This window comes from Humulus lupulus, chromosome 4, assembly GCF_963169125.1.
Source record: "Humulus lupulus chromosome 4, drHumLupu1.1, whole genome shotgun sequence".
NCBI classification, from domain to species: Eukaryota; Viridiplantae; Streptophyta; class Magnoliopsida; order Rosales; family Cannabaceae; genus Humulus; species Humulus lupulus.
This window is the reverse complement of record NC_084796.1, coordinates 14018002-14029524: the sequence shown is the minus strand read 5'-3', so window position 1 is coordinate 14029524 and position 11523 is coordinate 14018002. Positions and strand designations below refer to the sequence as shown.

The window sequence follows — 11523 nt, the reverse complement described above, 5'->3', positions numbered from 1 at the left end:
GTCTGCTGGCAGACTTTTTCCGACTTGGATGATCCGGGTCGGATCGGTTTCGCTGATGCACACCTCTTCTATTTCGTCCATTGGCTCCAAGACGCGGTCGTCCCCTATCTGCGGGTCTAGGCCATCCTCTTCCTGGACCACCGTCTCAGCAGGCGGGAGGGGAAATGGTTCGACGGGCTCTTCCCGGATCATGTATATGGGTCGGGCTGACACATGGTAGCACTTTCGGGCGCTCTTCTGGTCTCCCCGGACAGTCCCTACCCCTCCGCTGTCGCATGGGAACTTCATGCACAGATGGCGGATGAAGGTGATGGCCCCGAACTCGACCAATGCGGGCCGACCAAAGATGACGTTGTAAGCGGTGGGGCAGTCCACCACTACAAAGGTGCAGAACTTGAACGAGTGCTGCAATTCACTCCCCAGCGTAACCGGTAGCTGGATCTTTCCCATGGGGAGAAGTGCATCTCCGTTGAAGCCGTAAATCTGGGTCGGGCACGAGGCCAGATCCGCTTTCGTCAAGTCAATGGCGGTGAAAGCGGGCTTGAACAACAGGTTGACGGAGCTTCCTTCGTCCACCAACACGCGGGACACCAACTTGTTGGCGATTTGAGCATCTATAACTAATGGGTCGTGGTGCGGAAAGTGGACGTTGCGGGCGTCATCCTCCGTGAAGGTGATGGGCAGGTTTATCAACTTCGGGCGCTGAGCCGGAGCCTGGACAAGGGCGCACACCTCCTGGTCGTGGTCCAGCTCGCTTAGGTAGCGCTTTTGGTCATTTCTAGATGGCCCTCCCAGGTGGGGTCCGCCCGAGATGGTTGCCACATGCCCGTCAACTCGAGGGGGTGCTGCCCCGGAGGGGTAAGGCATTCCGGGGCCGGGAACTTGCGCGACGGGGGCCCCCTTGGGGGCCTGTGCCGGGGGTCCCTGTGCGTACCCTCCCTGGGGGGGTATGCCCGAGTCGCTCCCGGGACCACGGGTTGCCCGGGGCCAGCTGACAGGCCCGGGACTCCCACGGGCATCCTTACCCACTGGTGGAGGTGCCCCATCTTGATGAGATTTTCAATCTCATCCTTGAGCTGCCGGCATTCGTCGGTGGTGTGGCCCACATCCTTGTGATAGGCGCACCTTTTGCTGGTGTCTCTTGGATTCCTCCCCCCTTTGAACATGGGGTTAGGCTTCCAGTAGTGAACTGCTCTTTCTGTCGCCAGGTACATGTTCTCCCTGGTGTCCACCAGGTTGATGTATTCTGAATATTGGGGCTCGTAGCCCCTCTTCCCCTTCTTGACCGGCTCGGGCCGGTTCTGGCCTTTGCCCGATCGCTTCCCCCGGGAGGGGTTCACGCTCGCCTCAGTCACTCCTGTTTGTGACTGCTGGGCCACAACAGGGGCCATGCTCTGCCCTGCCGGCGCGACGCCATAACCGGAGAAGTGGGTGGACTGGGCCGGGGCGTACCCTGAAGTGGCAGGGTCGTACCCCATAGGTGTGTAGCTGACTCCGGGCGTGACGGCCGGTCCTGGGGCAACGGGGGGTGCGGTGTAGGATTGCGCCGGGAACGATCCCCCATACCCCGGGAGCGTTTGGGGGACGGGACGCGGAGCAGGGGGCCACCCGAAGGCCTGGATCTGGGCTTCTTCCCAATTGATGAATCCTTGGGCCCTCCTGATGAACTCTTCCAAGGTAGCAGCCTTGCTACGCTGCATGTCGTCCCATAGGGGGGACCCCGCTCGGATGTCGGACTGCAGTGCCACCAGGCGCTGTCCGTCGTCTACTTTCGTCTTGGAGGCCTCTTCAGTAAAGCGCTGGATGTAGGCCCTCAGTGTCTCCGCAGGGAGCTGCTTGATATTTGCGAGAGCGCTGATCTGCATATCCATCCTCATGGCGGCCACGAACTGCTTTCGAAACGCTGACTGTTGCCCGGACCAGGATTGGATGGACCCCAGCTTAAGTCTCTTCCACCACTCTTCGGCGGGACCGCCCAAAGTGATTGAGAAGCAGAGGCACTTTCCATCATCGCTGACATGGGCCACTGTCATGAGTCAATTGTATCGAGACAGATGGTCCCTGGGGTCGGTGTTTCCAGTATAGGCGGTGAGGCTTGGCATCTTGAACCCCTTGGGGAGTACGGCGTCCAGGATGTGCCTTATGCAGGGCTCTTTATCTTCTTTGTCGGAGTCGGTGTCTGCACTTTCTTGCTTGCGGACCAAGCGATCCGTGACCTTTTTCAATGCAGCCATCTATTCCATGAGCTGCCTGGCTATGCCATCTTCAAGGGGGATTCTCTCGTTCCTCCTGTCATTGATGTTGTTCTTGAGGTCGCCACCACGGGGGAGGATCTTTTCCTTGCGGGCCCGCTCCTTCTGAGCGTTCAGCCCATTGCGTAAGTCTATCCGGGAAGTGTCGTCTCCTGAACTGAGGGCACGATGTTCTTCGCGGCGAGGCCGTTCCCGACAATTCTTGTTAACCCAGGCACTCGGGTGCAGAGACCCTTCCCGCCCATCTCGCCCTGGGGCGTGCCGGGGCTGTGCATTTCGCGGCCGCATCCCCTGCGGATCGATCGGGTGGCCTCGTCCTGGGACGGGGCGCACCTTTTCTTTCCTAGGGAGCGGCCGGGAACGGGTCCCGGCTTTCGCGACGGGGGTGGTCTTTTCCTGGGTCTTTCCACCGGCCTTCTGTCGCTCCCTATCCGGGTTTCCTTTAGCTGGCTCAGGAAAAGGCTCCGGGGGAGGGGCCGGGCTGGCTCCTCCGGGGACTCCGGCTCGCTCTCGTGGAGCAGGTCGCTGCGCCTCTGGAAGTGGGCCAGTTATGGGATTGGGTGCCGGACCCTGCACGGCCATGAGTGCCTGCAGGGCTTGGAGAGACTCTTGCATCTGTCGATGCACCTCTGCTTGCTCAGCGATCCTGGCTTCCTGATCCAGGACTTGCCGCCTTAGTCTGGTCACCTCCAAGTCCTGCTGATTGGGCTCTCTTTCAGGGGTCTTGGGATCCGCGGCTTCGTCGTGGTACTCCCCCTCATTTTCCTCTTCATAATATTCCTCCTCGTTTTCCTCTTCGTATTCTGTCCCACCCTCGTAGTCTTGTGACTCGTCTTGGTGAGATGTTTGAGGAGGCGCGTTCTCGGGCAGATCCTGAGGGATATGCTGTGAAGGCAGCGGGTCTCTGTTGCCCTGCTCTGGATTGCTAGGGTTGAAGGTTGTGTGTCGTGTGTTCACCATTGTAGTAAAGGTATGTCGTTAGCACTAGCTTCCTTCAGCTCTCAACAAAAGCACCAAACTGTTTACCGACTTTTTCGGTAACTATATTAATAAATTCAACTTAAGGATAATTGTAGTGAAAGCAGAAGATTAACACGGGGTTTTTACGTGGTTGGGGCGTTAACTAGCCTTAGTCCACGAGTCTATAGTATTAGAGCTTGAAAAACCTTTTACAATGGAGTTTTCCTCTGTATTTTGACAGAGTTACTGTATCTTAGGTGAAGAGAGATCCCTTTTACAGTGTTCTATAGCCTGTATTTATAGGCTTATGGGAACACTGGGTTTGGGCCGGGTATGACCCGGGCCCATCAAAGACACGGATACTCTTGGCCTTTCTAGTGGAAGCCCAATACAAAAGATACAACATATATGAAACCCAGATCAGCTAAGGCCCAACAAGTTAACTCAAGAGCTATATCTTTCCCGACAAAACGGTGCTTTTGGTCTGGACACTTCGAGTTACGAGGCTGATTCAGGAGACAAGACCAGTCAGAGTACTTGGCTGCGCAGACCTGAAACAACGGCGTGCAATCCCGAGGTGGCCTTTTCTACAGGTAAAAAGTGGGGACAACGCCCACGATGAGGGGGGCGGCTTCAGGATCCTGGACGCCTGACCCCTCCGACCGGGGATGAGGTGATCTGGGTTCATTTACCTTTGTCCCTCTTCATTTACCACAGGCCCGGACCGTACCAGGGTCTGGGACCAGGGCGCGTACGTCGTGGGGGGTTCGAATGATCTACACATTACGCGAACGACCCTCCCGGAGGACAGAAACCGAAGGGCCATGCCGGACCCCTCTAATGGGCCCAGACATGCACTCTCGGCCCATACCCCTCTTGGACATTTCCGTACTAAGAGGCCTTGGGCCGGGCCCGTATGCTTACACAGCCCCTGACAATGGGCATGGACGAAGGTCCCGAGTCCATGCAGGAAATAGGGATAACATATACTTATGTGTTTCTTTTAAAGCATAAAGACAAGACTTTTCGTGCTTTTAAAGTTTATAAACTAGAAGTTGAAAATTTACTATATAAAAAGATTAAGGTGCTAAAAAGTGATAGAAGAGGTAAATACTTCTCTAATAAACTCAATGCATTTTGTAAAGAAAATGACATAATTCATGAGTGCACCACACCTTATACACCACAACACAATGGTGTTGCCAAAAGGAAAAATAGGACTTATCTAGAGATGATAAATTCTATGTTAGTGTTTTCTAAGTTGAACTTCGACTTACGGGGTGAAGCATTATTAACAACGTCACATTCTTAATTGCAAGAAAAAGGACCTAATAGAACAAAGTTAGGTTCAAGAGTCATAAAGTGTTCTTTTTTCGGTTATGCCAATAATAGTAAAGCTTAGAGGCTATTAGACCTAGAGTCAAATGTTGTGAAAGAATCTATGGAAGTTGAATTTTTTGAGAACATGTTATGTGACAACAATTCTCAAGCTTCAACATCTCTAAATGAGGATTTGTTATATGAGAGCAATTCTCAAGCATCTACTTCCAAAAATGATTCTCGAGAGGAGAATTCTCAAAGGAATGTAGAGCAACCCATTGAACTTAAGAAGTCAAAGGGTTGTAAAAGATAAAAGTCTAGGATTGGATGAGATAGATTCTCAACGAATTTCATTCTACATGGTAGAAGGAAATAGAGAATAAGTCATTAGGAAAATTTCAATTGTACTTCTCATTGAAGACAATTCTAAGACTTATAAAGAAGTCATGCAATGTAGAGATAGTGCATTTTGGAAAGAAGTCATCAATGATGAGATAAATCCCATTCTTTCTAATAACACTTAGGAATTGGTAGACCTCCCATTGGGGTCTAAGCCAATTGGGTGTAAGTTGGTATTTAGGTTAAAATACCACATTGACGGCACTATCCAAACCTTTAAAGCTAGATTAGTAGCTAAATGGTTTAGGCAAAAGGAGGGTATTGATTTTTTGATACCTATGCGCCTGTTGTAAGAACAAGTTCTATAAGAATTTTGTTCGCTTTGACTTCTATACACAAGTTGTATGTTGATCAAATGGATGTCAAGACATCATTCCTTAATGGTGACCTCAATGAGGAGGTCTATATGGAACAACCCGAAGGGTTTGTTCTACAAAAGTATGAACATAAAGTGTTTAGACTTGTAAAATCCTTATATGGATTGAAACAAGCTCCAAAGCAATGGCATGAACAATTCAATCAAGCCATTATGTCTAATGGTTTTAGGCATAACAGTGGAGACAAGTGTTTGTATTCCAAAGCTTGTTTCCCCCTGTCTCAAGCACTAAGAGATTCTCTCAAATAGAAATAGCTCTCTGGAATAAACAAGCCTCTAGGTGATTTTCTAGCCAAGTTTTCTAGTGGATAGAAAATAGTGTGAATTACAAGTGAGCATTAGGCTCCTATTTATAGAGTTTTGAGACACCTTTTGAATTTCAAATTCCACCAACCCCTATGGTTGTTAACAATGTTTAATATGATGTTTATGGAATTAAAAAGGAGTTTTGGGAGTTACATGAGTTGTTAGAACCGTTCAAAGTGAAAAAATGAAATTGAGTTTGACTGTCAGCTTCTCTAACCGCGACCAGGAACACTTGTCGCCGTGGCCATAGCCCAATTTCAGCACATTATTTTTGTGCAATTTTCCAAATAGCTCTATACTCTTCCCACATGACTTTGTAACCTCCAAACACATTATGAGGTTTAAAATTATGTCTTCAACAACCATATCTCTTATGGTTTTGACAAATTCAAATCAAAATGTGTAATATCAAATCTACACATTATTGTGCAATATTTGGGGTTACAAACTTGTAACTAAATTTGTAACTCCAAATATGTTACATATTTGAATATTCACATATATCGAAATACTGTAACTCTCTTTTAAATGATACAATATGTGACACTCATTGTTACATTATTTAATCTAAATATCATATTGTAAAATAATATAACAATTTATAAGCTTTAATGAAAATTTAAGCTGAACACTTTTAGTCATTTTTGTTTTATAATGTACCGGCAGAAATATCATTAAGAAATAACTTTTTTATACATTGGGTGGAGAATGAACTAATAATCCTAGTTAAAACGAACACAATATTTCAGCAAAAATTACATAACAATAGATCTAATGTCACATATTTCTACCTGATCTATACCTTAAAAAATAGGAAAAATTACATAAAATACTGTAAAATCATTAAAACTTACATTTTTACGACCTAACGGGGAAAATTTTGTTTTTACGGTTTGACTAAAATATTAACCTTTATACGATTTCTCTATTGTTGGCTGCTTCCTCAATGACCAAGCTAAGATCGTCAGAGTCTGAAATCTTCACTGACAAAGCTTTGGCAGGAACTCTCCAGTGGCGAAGCTTTGGCGGTAGCCAAGCTAATGATGATGGAAAGGTCTATGAAACTAGGTTGTGCTATCATCGTACTATAGATTATAATAGAGGTATTTGGATTTGCTATGAAATCTGAACTCAATATAAGTTCTCAAAACTGCTTTCAATTTTTTTTAGTGACTGCTTTTCATGGTTGCTGGCAGTAATAATATATATAAACTCAATTATTTTTATCCTTTTAAAAAAATTAATAATTTATATATATGAGATTTTGTTATGCAACCCTAATAATTAGTCATGTTTCTTAGTGGAACTTGTTATAACTTGGAGCAATACCCCAAAATACAAATATCTTCCACCTTCTATATTATTATTATTATTATTATTTATTTGTATATGACATTGTAGAATAGATTTTAGTAAGATAGTGTATGATATTTATCATAAGTGGTATTTTTAATTTATGGTAATATGTATTTCATTATATATATTGTTTCATAAATTATCTAAATATGTACCCAAAAAAATGTTGTTTTGATGTTGTTTTTTAATTTATATTGGGTTGATGCAATGTACAACACATACTGTTATACCCTGGATACCCCAAGACCGTTACGGTGAACCGTGAACCGTGAATTTAACTCGCTACCCGACTTCTTTGGTTAAAAACGTGCTTCTAGGTGTTATTAACAAGCTAAGGTGGAAAATCAATCAAAAGGAAATGATATATTTTATTTAAGACATAAAACTGGTCATGGGCCCATAAAAACGTTTATAAGTTATTTACAACTCAAAATGGTCATTACTGTTTAAATTTACAAACCCGCCAACCTAAGCGGCAAAAATAGGGTAAACCCCCTAATTCCTCTAAGAACTCCTTGGCCGTGGTGGTCAAGCGGCCACATATGTACACAGCACCACCTAAGCTCTCCACTCAAGGCTGGGTGAGTTTTTCTTTCCCTTTACATGCACCACATAGCACCCATGAGCCAAGGCCCAGCAAGAAAACACAATATTGCATGAATATAATATCAACAATGATCATAATAATCATTCAGGACTCTCAGTCCAAAATGAAGGAGTGACAGTTGAAAAGTCAATAAGGTGGGTTCCATTCCCTTTAGCCATGTGACGATAGGGTCATCTGGGCTTTACAAATAAGTGATCATTTCACTAGCTTATCAAGATAGGTGTTCGATGAACTAGTCACCAATATAACTATCGCATGACCATAGAGTCATAACCATGGGATTCCGCTCCCTAGTCATGTGACAAGCAGTCACCTAGGCCTTTGGCCCTGACTCTGAGTAACTAGTCCTAGACTAGCCAAGCGCTTATAAGTTTCATCGACCTTAGGGTCGGTCCAGCATTAATGCTCCTAGAGTCATTCAATGCTGATATCGATTAGATCTAATCTTTAATCGGTTCTGCGTTCAGGACGCTTATGCCGTTTCTGACTCTTAGGTCAGTAATACACGACCAATGTCGATCCTGACTAGTCAGTGCCATACACAAGTAAGCAGGAGTTGCTAAGAATTTAATATGCAATCAATGTCCACATTTAATAATCAACATGCCTCAACACACAATCATGCATGTCATATACACAGGGTGCAGTTTTCTTACCTCTAATTCGAGCGAGAGTTAATATAAGAAAGACCCTTGAGAACGATCAACATTTAAGTTCCTTAGCGGTCACCTTTGATTGGGTTGTTTCTTGTTAAATCATTCGGTCAAGAAGCTTCTAATCTTTCCTAGGATCGCTATGCCTTGATCCTCGCTTGATTCTGACTCCTAGAACTCAAGATTTCTTCGAAATTGCCACGAACGTCACAAAGGTTAACGGGAGAGAGAAAAATGTGTTTTAAACGTACGGTTCTATCTGACGAACTACTTCAGGCTTAAGTAACCTCAAATAAAACCTAATGCTTGGGGTCCCAAAAATACCCCCAGGGACTTAATAGTCAAAACTTCCAGAATTTCCTCATGATCTCAACAACTCTCAAATTATCATCAAATAAACATTCTCATTACTCAATATCCCAATAAATGACCTGTTATGACAAAACCGCTAATTTACAAAATAAGACCGTCTCATGCCGAATAACTCGAATATATCCCCATAATAATGGGATCTCATCCATAAATCACAATATGCACCAAAATACACAAATATGCCCTCAACGGGCCAAATTGCCAAAACACCCTAACAATTAAATGTGGACGCATTTAACATCATATTATAATATAATTGACATAAATATGCATATAATCATTTAATGGCATAATTAAATAATTGTGGCCCTCCCGGCCTACTAATCCAGCCACTAAACCGCATTAGGGATTTCGGGGCATTACACATACATATTTATATATATATACCAAGATGAATTGATTTGACATATAAAAACTTTATTTCAATTAGTCATGCATGAGCATGGAGTTATTGTATTTCACCAACTCCATAAAATTTAAGCATGAACACTTCTAATACACTTGGCATCACATCATCTTGAAAATGTGGGGAAGTCATGACCGAGAGCTAAACTCTTGTACGTGTTTGATCTATGTAATATTAGTAGACATTGGTCCACACAACACAAGAAAGCACACAAAGTAAACTCAAAATGGAATAGTATATTGTTGCATGTTAAAGAGCTCAATTATGAAAATTTATAATCAAAACAATTGTTAATTCTAAGTAGTAGATTTATGTATATTTGTTTTCATGCTGTTTTTTAGTTGTTTAAGTTTATATATAATTGTCATGTTGTTGTATTGATGTCTAATTATTGTTTACTTGTTTTCAGATATATTTTAATTTAAAAAAAAAACATGTTAGTATGCAATGGGTTGACTTCTAGTTGTTGTCCAATTATTATTATTTTTTAGTTGTTTTTTAATGTGTTAGTATGTAGTGGGTTAGGTTTAGTTGTTTTCTAATTGAATTTGTTTTTTTTAGTTTATTTTGGATATATGTTTAGTTATTTAGGAAAATATTTTGAGTTTATTTTTGACGCATTTAAAATTGTAGGTTAAATTGTTTTGAGGTTGTTTTTTTGTTGTTTTTTTAATTTATTTTGAGTTAATGCAATGAATTGATGTCTAATTGCTTTTTCAACATTGTATTGTTGTGAGGATGTTGTCATTTTGCATTTAAGTTATTTTTTTATATTGTATTGCAGTGTGTTACTGTTTTAAAATGTAATAATGAATTTTTCGATGTTGATTTTGTGTTGTTTTTTGGTTTTTTTTTTTTTAGCTGTAATTCCACTGTGTTATTATCGTGTTGTTTTCTTGTTGTTTTTTTATCATTATGTTTTGTGAGTTGATATTTAGTGTAAATTGTATTTTTGTAATTTTGAAACATTAAAATCGTATTTTAAAAAACTTGAGTCAGTAAAAATGTAAAAAAAATCATAAAAGTAAGTATTTATGAAAAATCCCAAAAAAATATTGTTAGATCAAATTGATCTAGCTACTAAACTCATCCATGCAAATATGCTAAAGAAAGAAAAAAAAATCTTAATGATTCTTATTCCCGAATCAGGGGCTAAGTTATATAAATATATTACACTCTCTTTCATATACAATAATGAATATTAATTATATACCAACAGGAAATGTATTGTTTTGTTTTATATATACTTCTAAATATTTACTAAATAAAAGTTCTTATAAAGGACTGATCTTAAGCAAACGTGAAGGACTAAGAAGCTTATAAGAACCATAACTATGGCCGGAAAAACCATTGTTATTTGGACTCAAAATACGTAAAGCAAAGCCACTACTCATACAACCATGGCCACTACCACCACTCAACACATCTTCATCGTCGCCGCCGTTCTCCATCTCGGCCAAGACTTTACAGAACAAAACGACGTCGCAAGGAAGCACAATTGGACCTTCACTGTTAAACCCATATTCCAGCTCAGCATCCTCTAAAAGCATTCTGAAAAGTGGATGATTTGCGAACTCTGCTCTCACCACGAACCGTTGCTTTTCTGGACCCACATACACCGAGAAACACCCTTCCGGTGCCACGTGGCTCCTCCTCCGCCGCCTTTGGTCGCCGTCCGCCGGTGGTGGTGGAGATAAACCAACCGTGAAGCTCCTCCTCAGTGAAGACTTGATAATATTATTGCTACTGTTGATATTTTTTAAGCCAGTTCCAAGAGATTTGCACCTTCCCCATGCCTTGGCTATCAGAGTTTTCTTCCGTTTCTCCTTGACAACATCCATTTTTTTCTTCTTGGAAAAAAATGAGGAGAGAAAACAGATTGAATTCTCTGAAGGGTATTGCTTAATTAAAATGGGTTATAATCTATGTATGTTAAAGATATATGGGTGGCGGCTTAGAGAGTTGGAAGGAAAGTACTTGGAAATTTTGAAAGGAGAAAGGTATAGCTTAATTCTCTCAAATGGGTTTGGCTTGAAAATGATTATAATTTATACATTTGTGACAAATATATAAATTTAATAATAATAAGATTAGCTAGAGGGCAGGCTCATCAAAAATTCAAAATTCAACGGGTACTTTGAATAGAGATAATCATATAAATATATCTGTATATTTATAGGACCAGGTAGCAAAAGGTAGGATTTGGGAGAGTTGAGAGGCCAAATATTGAGAGTTTATAACTTGGGAAATCTCTGAGTAGGAGAGGCTTTACTCTTATCATTAATTTGCCCTCAAATACAGCCATGCCAAGTGTAAATCTATATTATATAGATATATACATATTGGGAAATAAATATGCAAAGAATATGAATTAGTCAACTTACCCTTTCGCCTATAGATTTTGAATTATCTTAAATTATTTTGTTAGAAAGTCATATTAGCAGACAAAAGAGGGCCACTCATATGTGTATTTCAACTCTTCTATATAGAGTGGACCAAATAAAAATAATAAAGCA

General features: G+C 42.0%; 1 protein-coding gene across 1 annotated transcript; it reads right to left on the bottom strand.

The window, feature by feature from the left end:
- Positions 1-10194: 10194 nt before the first annotated feature.
- On the bottom strand, positions 10195-11211 carry LOC133830007 (auxin-responsive protein SAUR76-like). Its single transcript, XM_062259884.1, has one exon. The coding sequence runs from the start codon at positions 10846-10848 to the stop codon at positions 10282-10284; it is 567 nt and encodes a 188-aa protein (XP_062115868.1). The 5' UTR covers positions 10849-11211; the 3' UTR covers positions 10195-10281.
- Between the last annotated feature and the right edge of the window lie 312 nt (positions 11212-11523).